The sequence below is a fragment of the Pimephales promelas genome, chromosome 22, assembly GCF_988280905.1.
Source record: "Pimephales promelas chromosome 22, fPimPro1.hap1.1, whole genome shotgun sequence".
NCBI lineage: Eukaryota > Metazoa > Chordata > Actinopteri > Cypriniformes > Leuciscidae > Pimephales > Pimephales promelas.
Genome location: NC_142790.1, coordinates 10,496,402 through 10,516,901, shown reverse-complemented (window position 1 = coordinate 10,516,901; position 20,500 = coordinate 10,496,402). Strand labels below are relative to the sequence as shown.

The following is a 20,500-nucleotide window of genomic DNA, read 5'->3' as shown; positions in this document are numbered from 1 at the left end:
TGGGAAATTAATACCCAATACCAGTCAAATCCAGGTATTTTTTTGCCAGTGGCTGATATTTTTCCTTACCTGCCAGACACTGTGGTGGTCAACCTGATAGTCAGTAGTTTTGTTCAAAAGATGACCTACTCCATATAAATCATTTTGGGTTACGAGTGCAACCTTGGTTGTCTGAGAAGGGGAACGAGACACTGCCTTCTAGGACGCTAATGGGGAATGCCTCCATGACCGGTGTCTGAAGCATGTGTCAAAACACGACAATAACATTGGCTGACGACAGCTTATGAGTTTAAAATGGTGCCTCTAGCACACGTCATCCTATTTCATGTCTTTAGGAGCCATTTGTTTGTGACATTTCGAAGGCAGTTATGGGAGTGAAAGCTTTCAGGAAGTGTGTATATATATGTGTCAGTGCATCTGATGATACTTACAATCTGTGCATGATTTATTTGGTCGAGGAGCATGCTTGCTGCCTATACCTAGGACGTCACTACTGGTGCGACCAAAGGTTAAAGAGTGCCTGTAATACACGTCGTCCACTTCTTGCCTGAAAGAGATGTGGTCAGACATGCCTGAAACATGGCAACGAGATGCAGTGTCTTGTTCCCCTACTTAGGGAACCAAGGTTACATTTGTTACCCAAGACATTCCCTTTTAAATGGGAACTCGCACTGCGTCCAAGGACGCTAATGTGGAAGAAATGCCCACTCCACCATGCTGAAGAAATGAGTACAGTATGGCTGACATAAGTCAATGACTTCAACGGAACTAATACGGTGTCACAGTTCCTAAGGGTAAGCAACCAGCGGTCACCTTGACTTTATTCCCTAGGGCCAGAAACCCTGACTATATCGAGCAGCCTAGCTCAAGGCCTGGTTTTAAAAGAATACCTCAAAGGGAATATGGCCAAGGATAAAAAGCGAGAGAAGGTCTAACTATGTTCTATGCTTAGGACCACTTACCAAGGAGGCTCAAAAAAAGAACAAAAACTTGATACTGCTATACAGAAGAAGTTCTGGGGACCTCAGAAGAAGACTCTCTAAAGCGAGAGGAAGTCTAGCAACACCCACTTTGAAGACAGTTAACCAGGGAGGCTCAAAAAGAGCCTACAACCCAGTCCAGTGCCACCATTGAGCTCTCATGGAGGAGGCTTCAGCATAAAGACCCTCTATAGCGAGAGAAAAACTAACAAAGCTCTACGCTAAAAGCTCACAGAGAGCCACACAACTTGGACAGGTTATCTAATGTGTAGCTCTGGGGAGCAGATGTCAGCATGACAACTCCCTAAATCGAGATGAAACCTAACAACATTCCCTTTTTTTTTTCTTTTTTTTTTTTGGGGGGGGGGGGGGGGGGTGTTCCACGAAGGAGGCTCACAGAGAGCCATAGAACCCGGTGCGGGGACCCCTGATAGGGGTCTATTAACGGAGGCCTCAACATTCTAAAGCGAGAGGACACCTAACAACACTCCACAGATAACCAATGAGTTCACTAGCATCACTGTTCACACCCTCCTAAGAGTGGAGGCCTCATGTCACCTCTCTAAAACAAGAGGAAGCCTAACTACATTCTATGCCAAGACTGCTTATCAAGGATGCTCAAAGGGAGATCTACAACCTAATACTGGTATCCTAGCGGAGCTCTGGGGAGTGGAGGTCTCAATAAAATATCTCTCTAAAACGAGAGGAGACCTAACTACGCTTCCACTGAAAGTCACTCCAGGGAGACTCATAGAGCTATACACATCTGAGGCATCACCAAGGCTGAGCTGTGAAAAGATGAAAATTCTTAACATAATGACTCTTAAAGGGGGGGGTTGACTGCGATTTCACTTTTTTCATTTTAAATAGTGTGTAATGTTGCTGTTGGTGCATGAACAGTATCTGCAAAGTTGCAGCGCTGAAAGTTCAGTGTAAGCAGAGATATCGTCTTTTAAAAATCAGGAAGTATATTGCCTACAAAAACGACTGGATTGTGACTACATCTGGGTTATGGTACGTCACTAACCCACACATTTGCATCAACCACTCCCTTTTTACGGAAGACAGCTTCCAGAATCTCCACGAGTTCAACACCGGGATTCAACGAGAAACTGTAAACATGAAGCAGTTCCGACTTTAAAACCACAGTTGTTGGGCCACAACCTGCAAGTAGGCTAAGACTTAACCATTTTAAATGTATTTGCATGTATAATTCCAGACGTAACGTAACGTTAGCCTTGTGTTTTAGTTTTCTTCAAATGCCAGCGCTAGCTTTATTGCTACTAGGCTATTAGTTATGCTATGTTGTGTCTACGACAAACACGTACAAACATGAATTTTGTGCTAATGTTGTAAATGTATTTTTCATGTATATATGTTTTATGACGTTATTTTCGATTTGATCAAGAACGTAAACTTGCCACCGCTGTTTAAGTATAACATTATTAGTAGCCAGTCAGTTGCTATTGTTGCCAGTCAAATGCTATTGTGTTAAACAAACGTGTATAAAGTTAAAAAATGTAGCAAATGATCATTCAGAAACGTTTATTAAGAGCCGTGTGTGGTGTGGTTCTGTTTGACTCGCTTCATCGCGGCTTTCTCGGTCTGATTCTGGGTCATACTGATGATACTGCAGTTCGACGCATATTTACATCTGGACCGGAGCTCATGACGTGCCGTAAAGGTAATGGGGGTTAACTTTCCGGACAACGTAAGCGACAGTTTAGCCAATCACAACTCACCGGACCAAGCTAACCAATCTGAGCCCACGACGTGTTTCTGAGGGAGTGTTTTCATAGAATCAGGAAGTGAACCGCTCGTTCGAGGATAGGGTAGAGCGCGGCTGACAATAAACGTGAAGTTTATGAAAAATAAGACTTTTTAAAAACAAAAAACCACGAATACATGTTATATTGCACCCCATAAACACAATCATGCAAATAAAAAAAGCAGTCAACCCCCCTTTTAAAATGAGAGTAGACCTAACCAGTTCTGCCAAGGAGGGAATTGGAGATGGAAGGAAGCATCACATTTGTGTGCAGGAAAGCCCTGGTCTGACCAACTGCAGTTTACACTCTGCCATTCAAATGTGATATCACACGTTCGGCAGACGTTCGTCGGCAGTGGCTCAGTGGTTCATGTGGGTTGTCTACGAACCGAAAGGTTGGTGGTTCAATCCTCAGTTCCACCTGACCAAGTGTCGAGGTGTCCATGAGCAAGACACCTAACCCCAGCTGCTCCCGACGAGCTGGATGGCGCCTTGCATGGCTGACACCGCCGTCGGTGTGTGAATGAGTGTATGAATGGGTGAATGTGAGGCAAATGTAAAGCGCTTTGGTGGCCATTAGGTCTATGAAGGCGCTATATAAATGCAGTCCATTTACCATTTCGGCAGAGTGGGAGTCTTTAACGTCAATGCCTCTCCCAGCAAGAGGTAGCTGGCCAGCATCTCTTCAACTCGTGCCATTGACTGATATCCTCTCACGCATCCCCTCCACTCTCGCATAATTTGCATGCTGAAATGGATGAATGCAGGCCGAATATGGTGTCTTCCATGATATTTCAATCTCAGCATGCAGATCAGGAAGATCAGCAGATCAGCTCTTGTAAGAAGGCTTACAAGAGCTGGATGACTATTATTACAAATATTTTCTCAAGCTGCCATGACAGATCTAATCTGTCTGTTTCACAAGACATAACCTCCAGCAACTTGTCATATGTGGGGAAGGCAGGGTGTGAGGATTCAGAGACAACATTTTCATTAACAGCCACATCCTGCTCTTCTCGCTGCTGGATCATAGGATGTGAGTGATAGCACATCCCCCTCGAAGACAGAGCAAGCATGCTCCTCGACCGAGTAAGTCATGTACAGATAGTACAGAAGTATCATCAGGTGAACCGACAAAGATGTACAACACACTTCCTGAAAGCTTTCACTGCCATAACTGCCTTCGACACGTCACGTCACGTCACATACAGCTCCTGAAGACACGAAATAGGATGACGTGTACTAGAGGCACCATTATAAACTCAGGTCGCACCTTCAGCCAATGTTATTGTTGTGTTTTGTCATGCCGGAGGCATTAACCATTAGCATCCTAGGATGCAGTGCAAGTTCCCATTCGGAAGTGAACTGCTTTAATTAAGCTTCATTAAGCTTCATTATGCTTAAATTCATCTTGTGAAAATGTGTATATTTTAAATAGATTTTTCAAAAATATTATTCATATCTTTAAAGGGGTCCTATTATGCCCTTTTACAAAGTCTTGATTTTGTTTTTGAGGTGTACTAACTAGAATATTTTTAATTACACTATTACATTATCTCTAGTCTGGATAAACATGTTGTTTCGGGGAAGCCCCTACTTCCGAAATGGGCTGTGATTGGTTAGCTGGCCCAGTGTGTTGTGATTGGCAGCGTTTAGCACTTGTTCAGGAAATGTAACGCCCCTCCATAACCGTGATCTCTACTCAGATGTAAATATTAACGATGGCGTCAATTTCAAGCCATTTCGAGCCCAATTCAGACCCTGAAAATGTTACACAAGAGGATCGTGCTGAACAAATTTAAGCACAGACTTTGCAAGTAGCACAGATTTCACAAGACATTTCAGAGTGGTATGTTTGTTTTGTAATTTTCTTATAACTACGATGTTATCCACCATTTAATCACATTTGTCGGAAAACTATGGTAATACAAACAGAAATCGATCACAATTAGGTATGCTCATTAGGGATGGGCATGATTAATCGACGATCGATTATTGATCGTTAAGCATTTCGTCGATCACGTCAATTTGTTATCGATTATCATTAAACTAATGCTGCTGCGTTGCGTAGTGTGAGTGGAAAGTGAACGTGTTCCCCGGGCTGGTCATGTTAGCGCGGAGCTACCTGTGCATCCCGGCAACGTCAGTCCCCTTATCAGAGCGGTGTTTTCAGCGGCTGTGAAGTGAAGATCGTTTGAATTACATATTTGTGTGAAAAGTGTTGAAAATGGTAAAGATGCTAATCGGGTTAACCTGTCTATGGCGTTTTCCATGTTAAGTTAGCATTCATGCTAATCGCGATACAACCATGTGTGGTTAATGGGTAAATTTATGTTACTGTATTTTGTGTTTTTCAAAATGGTATTAATCCTGTGTTAATAAGAATTTAACCTATTCAAGTTTTTTAATAAGTACATTTTGTATTTCTGTATTGCAGTTTCACAGTGCTTCTGATAATGCATCCTAAACGTCCTACTGCTTCCTGGGTGTTTATTGAAGAACCTGTTAGCTGTCTGCCAAGCTAGAAGTCCTACCCAAATTTTAGTAAGGGCAGAATAGTGTGAAAATTTGATGTGAATCCAGGTTCTGTAGTTGATCTATTCTGCTGTTAGCACATTAAAATAAGCACATTCATTTTTTTTATTATTATTTTTAACGAGTCACAGACACTCGTAAATTTTATTTTTATTTAATTCAATAGGCTATTATAATCTTATCAGTTAACAGATAACTAGTGGCGGTTGTTGGTCAGGAAAATTAACCGAAATGAGCATCCCTAATCACAACTGGATAATTGGATTATTTTCCAAAGGGCCGGTGAACAATCTTAGAAAAGCAAGAGCTTACAAAAGCTAAAGTAAACAACACTACATCAATGCTATAATGTTGGTTAGCAGGTTAGCAGGCTAGCGGAGGCAAAACTTTGCCCATCATTTACATCATTAACTATCATAGCAGCTACATAAAGCTTATAATTGGAACTACTAATAGAAAAACAACTACAAATGATAATACATATGTATATCATGTCATATCATGTCTCACAGACATAAGTTGTGATTCATAAACAACGGATTATCCAGACAAACTGGGAATGGCTACGTCTTTCAGGAGAAGCTTTTGTGCTTATAGCCTGCATGTACTCTGTCTGTTGTTCTCCGTAAAATGTGAAGCGCACAAACTTTGAGGTTATAATGTTCAGGGACAGTGTTAAAAAAATAAATTTTAACCTCTCTAAGTTCATCAGCCTTAGGACAAAATTTTCCGGGGTGGAAAAAACAGTGACACCACTCTAACACTCTTCATCTTCACTAGCCCAACTCAACCAGGCCTCTGCAACTTTTATTCAGTGTGTGGGGATTATTTAAATGAGGAACATTATGACTTCAAAAGATCAAGAAAGAGTGTATTGTAGTCTAAAAGAGCTGTTTGTTGTAGTTCTTGAAAAGGGGATTCTGTTCAATAAAATATCTTCCTTTGGAGTTAACTTTGAACTTTGTAATCTTGCAGATCTTTTTTATGCTCAAACATTAGTAACTAAAGTTGAAAAAGTGAAGAAAAAAAAATCATAATAGGGCCCCTTTAAGATATATAATTTCTTAAGGTGATTGGGCATGCACCAGCCTCTGTGTCTGGTGGGCAAAGGGTTCACCCCCTGACTGTGGGTGTAAAAAGATTTAGTTTTTTTTTTTTTAAAGAAAGCGGCAAAATTTAAAATGCATTTAAAATTTTAAGTTTTAAAATTTAAAACTATTTAAAATGTACCAATTAAGAGTTCATAAGGGTGTTATATAAAGCTCCTTAAAGCATTAGAGAAGAACAAATAAAAGTGTAAAGAAAAGGGGAAATCTTACCATGCTTGTGCACAAATGCCAAACCAGAAAGAACTTGAAACATGATGTTCCTTAGTTCATTCTCAGTAAACATCTTATTTTCCCTGATGTCAGAGAATTTCACACAGACAAGAAAGAGAGGAGAAAAGAGACAGGAGAAAAGGAAAAAAGAAACAGAGGCAGAAGATAAGGAACATTATTTCACCCACAAGATGTGTGAGACTCAATGGTTTTCTGTTTTGTTACAGCTCTTGGGAAAATGGGACAAGCTGAGAAAGCTACCAATAAAATATGTATTATCTTCTTTCAAGAGATCATATCATGGAATGATAAATTCGATTTTAAGAGGTCTATGATAACAGACTGCCACTTGCAGAACTATAAATGGCCTTCACAGTACAAAAAGAACATTTATTGAAACTAAGCTATAAAATGGCTTCCGACCTTTCTGATGTCAGAAACTTGAAACATTAACATAGGACTAATCCCTCATTCACATCCACAACACCTTTTTCAAAGTTTAGTAATTCAATCTGTCAATTCAAGATAAGATAATAAGGCAGGATAAATCCTAGAAAAACAAACAATGTGTAGAAATGGTAAAATGGAAACAGCTGTTTCTGGCTGTGAGAAGAAACTGCTGCTTATCATTTCCTTCCAATAAGCAGAAACACTAATGCTAATTCACACTGCAACAGGCACTGACCAATGCATTTGGAATATGTTGGAATACCATAAATAGCCTAACAATGGCAAAAAAAAAAAAAAAAAAAAAAAAAAAAAAAAAAGCTGATCCAACAAAACCAGATAAAACATGTCCAATGCCGTTGGTTAGTGCCTGTTGGTCCAGTGTGAATGAGAAAGGAAAGGAGTTGCTAAAATTAATTCTGAATACAATCCCTAATCATTTTGGTTTGATCTTAACAGTTTGACGGCACATTTCAGCGACAACTCTTAATGTTATTGAGGGATGGGGCAATAAAGCAATACTCAACACACATCTACTGAACCATTTCACATGGCAAGAGGTTAGCTAATCATAAGGCACCGACATAACAAAAAAATATTTTAATAAACATGATATGACCCCTTTAACTGCTTATAATACAAGGTGTCTGATGGGAAGTCATTGGCATTTCAGATTCAGATTTAGTTTAATATTTTGGCAGCTGAGATACTCACACATCCTGTCACCACAGAGATACAAGAACAACTGAGTCTTTAGCAGAAACAGTCCCAATAAAGATTCAGTCTGTAGTAGGTCTGTTTGATACTGGACTCAGACTCAGTTGTTCTAGTTTGTTGGACATGAATATGACGGCCCTGTGACCTACCATGCTTATGAATAAATGATAGTCCCTGCAATATCTGAAAGCTTATATTCCTGATGACTGACTCTGGGAACAATTTGGTTCTGGAGATAGAGAATCAGCACAGCTGTCAAAAAATCAATGTGCTGTTCAGAAGCCACAAAGACCATTTCAAAATATTGTGACCAAGTTTAAGTTTGACTTCATTAGTATGTCAAAGGCATCATGGGCACTTAATAATAGAAAACGGTAGATGTAATATGGAATCTATTCATACCTGTCTTTCATGAGCTGGTAGAGGTTTTCTTTCATGTATTCAAAGACAAAGTACAAGTGATCGTTCTCTCGTATCACCTCCTTTAACTTTACCACATTAGCATGATTCAGTTTCTTCAGTGACTGCAACACAGACATGAAGAAAAACAGCAGAAACATTATGAACACCCAGATTTAACAGTTTAACACAGTGTCCTAACCAGTACAACAGCGATACAGGCCTTGTGACAAGGCATTTTATTTTTGAAATGGTCTCTATTTCTGCAACATCACAGCTGGGACCAAGAAAAAAAAAAAAAAGAAAAAAAAAACTGTGTGTGTCTAATGACAATGATAATCTCAGGTACTGATTATGTGCTTTGTATAATCATAAAAATGTTTAATTGTAGTTTTAATATTACTGTGCGTGACGTTAACACCCATCATGAAAGCAACAATGGATAGCATACAGTATATCAGATTTTGGAAATAAAAAAAATAAAGAACTTTCAAACTCTGAACTCTGTGTGAATAAACAACTATATTGCATGACAATTGTATACGTCAATAGGTATGTATTTTTAATTAAGTTAAATTTTGTATAAATTTGATAATTTAATTATTTACTTATTTACGAGTTTAAAGGGTTAGTTCACCCAAAAATGAAAATTCTGTCAGTATTTATTCACCCTCTTGTTGTTCCAACCCCGTAATACCTTCGTTCATCTTCGTAACACAAATTAAGATATTTTTGATGAAATCTGAGAGCTGGATCACTCCAGCATACTAGTCCATAGGCTTCTTGAGGAATTGAAACTTGCCGATGCTTCAGTGGCTCAATCTCAACTTTATCAATTGACGAGAATACTTTTTGTAAGCAAAAACAAACAAAAATAACGACTTTATTTCAACTATTCACTTCCTTCTCTATGGGCCTCTAGTCAGTTAACGTAGTGTGATAGCGTAGAGCTACGTCACACGTAGGCTCACTATCGGCCAACGCTTGTCATGTGTGTGATGCGGTGTGACGTACAACAACAGATCATACGCTGTTAAACTAGTAACCTGACTCGAGGCAGAGAGAGAGAAGTAAATGAATAGTTGAAATAGTCGTTATCTTTGAAGTCGTTATTTTTGTTGTTTTTTGCGCACAAAAAGTGTTCTCGCCATTTGATAAAGTTAAGATTGAGCCACTGTAGTCACTTGGACTATTTTAACGATGTCTTTAATAACTTTGAGGCCAGCGAGTTTCAATTCCTCAAGAAGCCTATACTGTATGGACTAGTATGGAGGAGTGATCCAGCTCTCAGATTTCATCAAAAATATCTTAATTTGTGTTCCAAAGATGAACGAAGGTTTTACGGGGTTGGAACAACATGAGGGTGAGTAAATACTGACAGAATTTTTATTTTTGGATGAACTAACCCTTTAAGACAGCACTTGTAAACCCCACCCACAGGCTCTTCTGATTGGCTGTTATTTGAGATTTTGCCATGTATTGTAGCCTTGTCATGTCTGGTGTGGACAAATTGCTTATTGCTGGAATTTTGTCGCATCATGTCTGGTTAAGGCACAGTGTAGATTCTAAAGTTCTGATGACAATTTTTCTTTTTTGGATTATTATTCGTGAATTTGTGTACTCCAAGTTCATACCTTGACCTCTCTCAGATTCATGCACTCTTCCCAAGAGTAGAACTTCCTCTTCATTCTGTGAGAAACACAATGACTGATCTCATCTCCATGGTTTCATTGCTAACAAACAGCTTGTCAATCATCAGAATCTACCACCCCATTATTAATGGAACAATGCTAATATACCTTTACAAATGATTTCATCAGGTATGTTCATGATTACATAGAATCACTTCTTTAGTCTTAGAATCATTTCTAAATTCTGACTCAACAATTTGTCAGTCAGTGTCATCATTAAAAATGTTCACAGAAGTCTCTGTGTTGCTTTGTTCATACATTAATGTTTGTAGAAAAAGATAGTTATGTTGGTATTGCTGTTCATTATTATGTACTGTTCTGCTGGTGCATATAAATGAATAGGATTTATTTTCACTCTTGCTTGCGTTCCCTTTAGTGAAAAACATTCTGTACTTATTTTTAATAGATTCTTACAGTATTTTAGTTATTGCATTGACCTTTTAAAATCTACTTTGTACTTTTTCCGTTTCTACACCGGCCAGCCATTGTCCATGGCAGATGTTCCAGTTTCTAAAATATACAAAAAAAAAAAAAGTCTAGAATTCTTAGTATCTTGTAATAGCCCCTCTCCAGCAGCTGATATACAGGACTGCATGAGAGCTGAGCCTGAAAGTCCAATTAGAATTATGTAAGAGAGAGCAGTGTTAATACTGAGACGGACTTGGCCACTTTCACTGCTTTCACCGTCACTCAGGTATCCATTTGCAAAGTGGCCGCCTGTTCCGGCACAGTTACTACACCTAAGAGGGACATTTATAATTCACATCACCTTCCCCCATTCAATGAGCAGAAGTACGTGTTGGGTGAACCTGAACTGCATAATTGCATCCCATAGGTAAGTCTGGGTGAGGTAGTACAGGGCTCCAGACTAACTTTTTTTACTAGGAGCGCTGTTGCCCATGACTGAAAATGTTAGGAGCGCAAGCAGAAAATTTAGGGGCACACCTTAAATCAGCTTGCAATGCAATTATTCAAATTTCCCCCAAAATAACTGTAATACTGACAAATTCTTTAATAATAAATAGACTTAACATTATGATATGCTGTTTCATTTTAAGTTCACAGGGCTCCAGACTTAAAGTTGAGGGCAGCATCACCTCAAATGAGAACTCACAGCGAGCTCTACAAAAAAAAAAAAAAAAAAAAAAAAATCTGGTAGCACTGGGGCTGACAATAAATCACTAAGCTTAATTTAGGGTGTAGATGAAATTAACTTTAGTTACTATCATTTATAATGTCTTAATATTCATTATTAAAAGTAGTGAAAATATGTATATGGATTATGGAGTGAAAATAGCCAATAAACATCCTACTGTTTACAATGGTAGCCTATTATTATTATTATTATTATTTAAGGGTTTAAATAAGAGTTTTCCAACATCTTAAAATTTTTCATTTTAGGACAATCTTTAAAGGATTAACAAAAAATGTATTGGTAATCACATAAAAAATACAAATATGATATTATTGAAGTGCTGGGAAAATTGTGTAGTAGGCTACTTGTATGCATTTGACTATTTCTTACACATTATCATATTTATGGTTAGAGTTAACTTACTACATTAGCCTAAATCCATGGTTCTGTTAGGCTGATATGTGGACTGAAAGCCTTCTATAAGTGTTTCTCCTGGTTTCCAAGTCAGCGCTGTTTGATCTGATATCTATGGTTTATAACAGAACTCTGCGCCGAATCGGAGTGTTTCTCTTTGGATCTCGTGGTGTTGATGTCATTAATTCTGAGGCGAATTCAATGGATTTCTTCACTGGATCTCCTAGTAACAGTGTTGCGCGAGCGAGATCGGCCCGCGACTGGCAAGTTCGGGGCTTTATTTTACTGTCAATGGTTCGGATCGCTGCTGCTGCTCCACGGTCCTAATCATATATGAGTGGCGTAATTTCGTTCCACTTTCATTTTTTTTGCATTCGCTGCTAGGTAACGACTAACGAGTCGATAGATTGCTGAATGCTCAGACGCACATCAGGTTGTGATATTTGTCTCCGTCTCCTTCCCACAGACGTTTTTGCGCGCTATTCTTGTCATGGATTCATTGATGCGCCCCTTCCATGCTTTACCATGCGTTTAACGTGTGGCAAATTTACTGGTCGCACAAGTGCAACTGGATGTAAAATTCAGTCGCACACTCTCAAATTTTGGTCGCAAAATGCGACCATTTGGTCGCAGTCTGGAGCCCTGTGGTAACTATTTTTACTACACTCACTAAAAGAGAAAATCCGAAGATACTGGAGGTCTGTGCAGATGCATTTTTGGTTTCTTTGATTGACGCACCTCTTTATGGCCACTAGCTCTCCAGACTCATTGCTTTTCCCCATCAGAACACTGCCGTAGGTCCCATCGCCCAGCTGCTTGAGTGTTGTGTAACGGTTCATCTTCACCTTCACCAGATGGACGTCTCTCCTCACAAATTACCTGATCATACCTGTCCTATAGACGAGCTTAATAGAAGTCCAGCAGTGAAAGCCACTCCATCCCACTTTTAGCACTAAAAACAAATAAAGAAAATGGAAGATCATGCACTGGTTAATGTATTGTAACTTTTATGTCAATAATCAACGCATTCTCACCCCAAGGCGTCACCTTTGACCATGCTTCAATATTTGACGTTTTAGGCACCCTTTAGTGTCAGTTACATGACGCGATCCTATGGCGTCATCTAACTGACGCTAAAGGAAAGCGTCAGGTAGATGACGCGGTTAGGTTTATGTCTGGGGTGGGGGTAGGGTACACGCGATCCTAGGGCGTCATCTAATTGACGCTAAAGGGCGCCTAAAGCGTCAGATATTGAAGCATGGTCAAAATGCTTCCCAAGGCGTCAGTTAGGTGACACCTTGGGGGTGAGAATGGGCTGCAATAATACACCTGCAACGAGTAAAACGAATGTTCCGCCCAGGACAAATAAAAGCAGCATCAAACAATTTATTAAGCAGCCAAGAAATACGTTGTGTCAGAGCGTAATGTTAGATGATGTCGAGCCCAAAAAGACAGTCTTAATTTTAACAGTCAAAGAAAATATATTTTATATATATATTATAATATATTAATATATATTATAATATATAATATATATATATATATATATATCTTATATTCAGGGTTGTCTTATATTCGGAATAATGCGGTATGTAAAAGTCCTGTATTATGTTGCGTAAATGTAATTTATTGACATTAAAGGGATACTTCACCTCTGAAAAGATGAATGTGTATTTAAAATTGGTCATTTATGTAGAAGAAATGTGAAATTATTTTTGAATTTGGAGCTTTCTAGACTGAGAAAAGCCAGAAAATGTATTTTTGGCTTATGTGGATGAAAGACAACAACTCCCAGAATGCACTGGCTTCGCTGCCCTAGCCACAGCAACCGGTAACAGAGCGCAGTAGTTAAACAACAAGTCTAGAAAAAGAAAAAATGGTAATCCCTACAACTCGGATTTCTTCTACTAAGTTACTCAGCTTTCTCCACAGAACAAGAGCCTGCTAGCTTAGTTTCCAAAAGCTTTGTACATTCTGTGAGTGAGATCCCACCCTCGGTTGTAAACATGGGGAACAGCCCCTACTACTGACTGTAGTCTTTAGCCTCTGGCCAAAAAATCATCCGACGATAAAAAAATGATGATTTTTGCATCATCGGAGGATATTTTCCAGACAAAAAAAAAATAAAAAATACATAAATACTCTCGTCTCAGGGGGATATGAGGGTGGAAAGCATGGTAATTTGAAAATACAACAGGTTTTCTACTAATACAAACCTTGTAATGCTAAATCCTGAAGTACCCCTTTTATCAATGCTTGAAAATATTACTGATAGCAAATTAATTTGAAGAACTATTTCTGATGTATGTGCACAGTTTGTATGTAGTTTGTTTATTAATGGTTGTTGACGCATAACATATCCATAGACATTTTTTTTTTTTTTTTTTTTTTTTACATTTCAGTATGGTCTGGATGAAATTGAAGTTCCGACCGACTTTACTACAGTATTTCCGTGTGAAATGGCTATCAAACAAGTTATATGAAACAATGGTTTTAAAAAATAATAAACAACATTAGCAACAACATGCTTGAAAATAAATAGGGTCAATTTTGATTTCATGACAACATTAAAATTGATATAAAGTATACTTATCTGATCATGACATAAACTAAGTTTTCATCATTTGCCTTTTATTAAATATGCCATGTAGTTTCTTAGTTCATATGAGGCCATAAAAGGCACATGAATAGTTATAGGAAATTAGAAAAGTGTTGTCAAAGATATTTTAAAATGGAGCACAGCATGTCAAACCCATGTCATTACCAATTTAATGAGATCTCTAAAAGGAGATGCTATACAACAATCAAACATTTACAAATAAAACTTGCCTGGGAGCACAGTGAACCTTCTAAGTGTTGTATTTTGGCCTTCGACTGGTTATTTGAGAAATGCCATCTCATGTGTTCCTGCATTATTGCTGTATGGGACAGCACACTACAGCAACTGAACACATGCCTGATAAAGAGGTTATTGGACAATTACATAAATTTCTTCAATTATTGATCAGATGAAGGACCTGCACCTAGACACGACCACAACACAGCCCTGAAGTGTCAGCAGAGACAGTGTCAACTGGACTATCCTGAAAAGGCCTCATAGGGTCTGTTTACACCTGGCCACTTTATGCGTTGTCTCAGATCAGATAGCTATCTGTTAGATTTATCTAAATGATTCCATTTACAGCTGGTCACATAAATGTGTTTTCGCAAAACGGATATACTGTTAATCTGATCTTCAATTCCCACGCTAAATGCAGATTTAATGGAGTTCACTCCACCAAAAAGCAACAGATATGAGCTGGAATTTATTGATCATCAGCAGAGTGGCAACTGCCCTGGTAAGATCATTTTGTTTCTTTACTTTTAATGAAGATTATTTTTATTGTGTTTAAGGGTGATTCTTCAACTATGGTACTCTTTGAGCTAGACAGTTTCAGAAAATAAAAACATTTCTACAAACAGTTTTTTTAGTATCATTGGTTTCTCAATATGTCTAAAAACCTTCCCTTAAGTTGGCTGAGATTATTTGTATTGAATAATATATATATATATATATATATATATATATATATATATATATATATTGGCAAACGGTCAAACGGTCATTTCCATCACATAGAAAACAAAAAAACAAAAAACAAAAAAACCTTTTTGTTTGTTTTTACATTTAAATGAGAGGACGCTGGCGTGTCTGTCGCCGCTTCTCACGCACACAAACAAAAATAACGCACTACTCCAAGCTACTCTGTGATTCTTCTCCGTTGCTTTATCAAAGCTGGACTATACTTCATGCTACTAGTTGGATTAATTTCCTCACATGCTGCAACCCTTTAGCTGTTGTGCTCTGGCTGTGCTACAGGATCCGTTAAACCTGTGGTTTTTCCAGCTGCTACACTTCCTTGCAATCGGACGATTTTCAAACTGTGAACACTGTAATTACCTCCGTCAACGGCTTGATCCTCCACAGTATTCTCTGCTGAAGCCTAGTCGTGATGATCTGCGGCTTGTAAGCTACTAGCTAGTGTTGAGCAAGCTAGCGTTTTCCTCTGGTGCCATGGCATTCCTAAAATACTGCGCTCTGGAACTCAAGAATCTCAACTCGCACATCGTACCGGGCAACGGTAGCCTTGTGATCATTAAATCTCTCCATCTCTTACGCCGCCCCCCCTATGTGCACAGGGCTGTTCGGCATAAGCTTGTTTACGTGGATACATCCCAGACTATTCCTGTTGTTCGGTCTATCACTACCCGGCGGCAACGTCATCAGAACGAGCCGCGCATACACCTTTTGAATCTCCAGCCCGTTGAACAGGCTGCTGACGCCACTTCTCATGCCAATTCATCTGTCCTGAAGTCTGTTTCATTCATGTTGCTGAACACTCGATCACTAAATAACAAAGCACCACTCATACATGACATTATAACTGACAGGAAACTGGATTTTCTGTGTTTAACTGAAACTTGGCAGAACCAAATGGACTTCATTGCGCTTAACCAAGCTACGCCCCAAGGCTATAGTTACATTCAAAAGCCACGTAGTTCTGGACGGGGTGGGGGACTGGCTGTTATCCATCATGAAGATTTCCATATAAAAGAATTTCCAGTACACACCTCCTCATTTGAGTGCATTCATTTTGCTTTGACCGGGCCACTGCGGCTACAAGTGGTCCTTGTCTATCGCCCGCCAAAGGCATCTCCTAGTTTCCTGCCGGAGCTCTCTGATCTCCTTGCTCTAATCTGTCCCACCTTTCCATCTACTGTCTTACTTGGTGACTTTAACATTCATGTTGATTCCAGTAATGCCTACACTGTACAATTTTTGTCACTACTGGACTGTTTTAATTTTTCACAAGATGTCAATGGCCCAACCCATGCTAAAGGTCATACACTGGATTTGGTATGCTCCTTGGGTATAACCCCAACCCATCTGCAAACTGTCGACCTAGCTATTTCTGATCACCTTGCCGTTATGTTCTCTATTTCTCTACACACACACAGGAAGTGTGTGAAAAGGACCATTGCATATCGAAACATCAAACAAGTGTGCATAGATAATTTATCATACCCTTGCAGGCCAACTTATCAGCCGTCCTCCATCCTGTACCGTTGATGATTTGGTCACTCACTACAACCGGGCCCTGTCACATAGTCTGGACTCTGTTGCCCCCCTCATCACTCGATCCGTCTAATTCTCCTCTCCTTCTCCCTGGTTCACTGCTGAACTCCGCGCCATGAAGGCTAAAGGACGGAGGCTGGAAAGGTACTATAAAAAATCTAGCCTGACTGTCCACCAGCTGGCCTACAAGAACCACGTTAAGAGCTACAAAGATGCTCTATCCATGGCGAAGAATAACTACTACACTACACTCATTGGCAACCAACAACATCATCCTAAACAGCTTTTCTCCACCATCAACCGCCTACTCTGTCCACCCGACCCTCCTCAACCCTCTGATGCTGCTGGGCTATGCTCTAGATTCCTGGTTCATTTCCAGGATAAGGTTGAAACCATCCACCAACAACTGCAGCTGTCCAGCTTATCGCAGTCAACCACACTGCCATTGTCTGACACAAATTTTTCAACAGCTCTCGCGCCTCAGGACTGCCTCTCCTCTTTCTCCCCGCTCAATACAGCTCAAGTTTTTGAGCTAGTATCAAAAGCAAAGGCCACAACCTGCAAACATGATCCTATGCCGACAGCCTTGGTTAAGGCATGTCTTCCAACTTTGGGTCCAACACTGGTCAACATCATTAACACCTCGCTGTCATCTGGGATGGTCCCCACCAGCTTCAAAACTGCTGTGGTGATCCCTAAACTTAAAAAACCGGGCCTGAACCAAGACGACTTAAACCATTACCGTCCTATCTCAAACCTACCTTTCATATCTAAGTTATTGGAAAAGGCTGTGGCTTCCCAACTTAACCATCACATGCTACAGCACAATCTCTACGAGCCTTTCCAATCTGGTTTCAGGACACATCACAGCACAGAAACTGCCCTCATCAAAATCACAAATGACCTTCACATGGCAGCTGACTCTGGCCATGTCAGCATCCTGATACTCCTTGACCTCTCTGCAGCCTTCGATACAGTCTCCCACTCCATTCTTCTTACACGTCTCTCTGAACTCATTGGCCTTACTGGTACAGTGTATTCCTGGTTTAAATCCTATCTCACTGACAGGCAACAATACGTCACCCTCAAGGGGATCTGCTCTAATTTGGCGCCGGTCCTGCATGGCGTGCCACAAGGATCGGTCCTAGGCCCACTGCTATTTAATATTTACATGCTGCCACTTGGGATGATTGTCCGAAAGCATGGATTACACTTCCACTGCTATGCTGACGACACTCAGCTCTACATCAGCACTAAGCCTTCTACTTCGCTTCCACCAGTGCCACTTACTAACTGCCTGAAGGACATAAAGCACTGGCTGGACAATAACCTCCTCAAACTGAACAAAGACAAAACAGAACTCATGGTGTTCGCCCCGCTGTCACTTCTTAAAAAAGTTGATGACTTCACATTGGATGTGGATGGCTGTTCAATCTCTGCATCTCCTCAAGTACGCAACCTGGGCGTCATCATGGACTCCACTCTCTCCTTCCAACAACACATCAAAAACGTCACTAAAATTGCTTTCTATCATCTCAAGAACATCTCCAGACTTCGAAAGTGCCTCACCAATTCTGTAGCTGAGGCCCTCATCCACTCATTCATCACCTCTAGACTTGACTACTGTAATGGTATCCTGCTCAGTCTACCCAGCAAAGCCACTGATAGACTTCAGTATGTGCAGAATTCTGCGGCTAGGATGCTCACACGCACAAAACTTGGTCTTCACATTACTCCTATCCTTATGAAGCTACATTGGCTGCCAGTAAAGTCCCGCATCAAATATAAAATCCTCCTCCTGACATACAAGTCCCTACATGGACTTGCACCCCAGTACATTATTGATCTTCTCCATTCCTACACTCCGTCACGGTCCCTGCGTTCTTCTGACAAGAACCTGCTTGTTGTCCCTAAGTCCAGGCTTAAGACATTTGGTGATAGAGCTTTCTGCGTTGGTGCTCCGTCACTTTGGAACAAACTTCCCCACGAGATCCGCTCTGCCTCATCACTCTCAACCTTCAAAAATCAAATTAAAACACACCTCTTCACTGAGGCCTTTGGGCTCTAGCTGCCTCGGCCCCGTGCCTCCTCCTTAACTCCCCCTTCTCATTTCATGTCCTTTGTTAAGCGTCCTTGGGTACTTTGAAAGGCGCTATATAAATTAAAGTTATTATTATTATTATAGCAAAAAACATGTTTTGAAGGGAAAATAATTAAAAATCTTCTGTAATAAATATATTTGATTAAATAGCACACACATCTCTGATCAAATTTGCAATTTATTTATTTTTCAGAAATGTAACTGTAAAGAGTTCACAATGTTTACAATAAAAAACACCTAAAACTAGATCACTGGAACATTTAATTTGCTTATCATAGCTCAAAATCATGTTTTTTTAAAGTGTATATCTTATTAGCCTGGTAATACCAGACTCTGCTATACTTCACTTTGCTTCGTAGACCTATAGTATCCAGCTGCAGACCCGCAGCACCACCAGTTTCAGAACCCCAACGCCAGAACCCCAGCGCCAGAACCGGAAGTAAGGGGCGGAGTTACGTTCTAACCAATACCAGCGCCAGGAACGTAAGTGAGGGGCGGAGCTTAGGTTTGAAACCTAATAACGCCACCTAACGTAATTTGGAGGGTATTTTACACATGAAACAGCTTTTATTGAACAAGAAACGTCCTAGTCCTACTCTCTACGTATGTTATGATACTACATTACAGTACAATAAGCATTTTAAAACATTGATTTTGTGTAATATAATTGTATATAGTTTCAGTTATTCGTTTCATTGTATTATGAGTTACTTCCTGATCATGATGGTGAAAAAATAATACTGGAAACTTATGGGCAATTTAATGTATAACAGTTTAATAATTTTAGCTAAGCAGTTTATACATACGTGTAGATTTAGGAAGGTAAGACCTTTGTTTTTGTTTTGTTTTTTAACTTTGTATAATAAAGCTTTGAAAGATATAAAACAAGACAAGCATTGGAGGTATTCAAAATTATGCACAATTTGATAACTCATTAGACCTCTGTGATATTTTACGTTCTATTTATTTATTTATAGTGTTTATACAAATCTTAAATTGTTTTTATATTGAAGATATGTATTTGTAAGATGATTTTGATTGTTTAATAAAAAAAATGTTATTTAGATTTTATTATTTCATCCAGGGACAAGAAAAGTACCATAGTTAAAGAATCACCCTTAAAGCGATATGGGGTAGATTGTGCATTGGCTTGCTCAGCTGTGGTGATGTGTTGCAGTAGTGCTGTCATATCTGGCTGTAACATGAGATATAGCCTATAACATGCTCTCACACATTTATTTTTTAGAATTGTTGGGAGGAGTCAAATTTACATGTGGTTTCAAAAAACAAATGCATCTACACTTGTCCAGTTTCATCTGGAATGTGCCCCGAACGACCTCCTGAAATTGAGCAATCGGATTTAAATCCATCTCGAATTTGTTTTTCGGAGGGCATTTACACCTGGTGTTTTCAAGACTGGATAGCTAACCGATCCCAGAAAACCCATGAAGTGGCCAGGTGTAAACAGTCCCATAGACATGACAAAAGGCTGTAGCTGTTGTTTTCACGACAAAGGTTTTTCCTCTGAACAAATTATAAATATTATCAAAATAATTATTGTTCACACGCATCCGCGGAAATGACTAAAACACAGTATTATGCATGCCAGACAAGTAATGTCACTTTGCAAAGAAAGACTATGCATGTAACACATAATACGAAAGTCCATGCCATCGTCACTGTCACGGTGTTGGCAGACTGATCTCATGAAGTAGCGTGTGTATGACACGCCAATTCGTATTTCCATTTTTTGCGTGCTATCAAGACGCATAATCGCCTTTCAGCGTGTTTATGAACGCCGCTGACTTAACGTTATATAAATATATGACTTACCTCAACCCCGTCCCTAAACCTAACCGTCACTGGGGTTAATGGCAT

General features: G+C 39.6%; 2 protein-coding genes across 12 annotated transcripts in view; both read right to left on the bottom strand.

The window, feature by feature from the left end:
* Positions 1 to 20,500, bottom strand: part of mak (male germ cell-associated kinase) — a 79,917-nt gene that overhangs the window by 42,843 nt on the left and 16,574 nt on the right. For 6 of the 10 annotated variants that reach the window (XM_089125753.1, XM_089125758.1, XM_089125757.1 and 3 more), the window contains exons 2-5: positions 12,144 to 12,357; positions 9,800 to 9,854; positions 8,169 to 8,290; positions 6,603 to 6,685 (exon numbers count right to left, since the gene is read on the bottom strand). In XM_089125753.1, the coding sequence (XP_088981879.1) occupies positions 6,603 to 6,685; positions 8,169 to 8,290; positions 9,800 to 9,854; positions 12,144 to 12,244 (361 nt within the window). In that variant the 5' untranslated portion in view covers positions 12,245 to 12,357. Of the gene's footprint in view, positions 1 to 6,602; positions 6,686 to 7,915; positions 8,019 to 8,168; positions 8,291 to 9,799; positions 9,855 to 12,143; positions 12,358 to 15,345; positions 15,458 to 20,500 lie in introns of those variants that run through there. The other 4 variants (XM_089125754.1, XM_089125756.1, XM_089125760.1 and 1 more) reach the window with 4 other exon arrangements.
* Positions 1 to 20,500, bottom strand: part of ofcc1 (orofacial cleft 1 candidate 1) — a 460,325-nt gene that overhangs the window by 432,391 nt on the left and 7,434 nt on the right. The window lies entirely within an intron of this gene.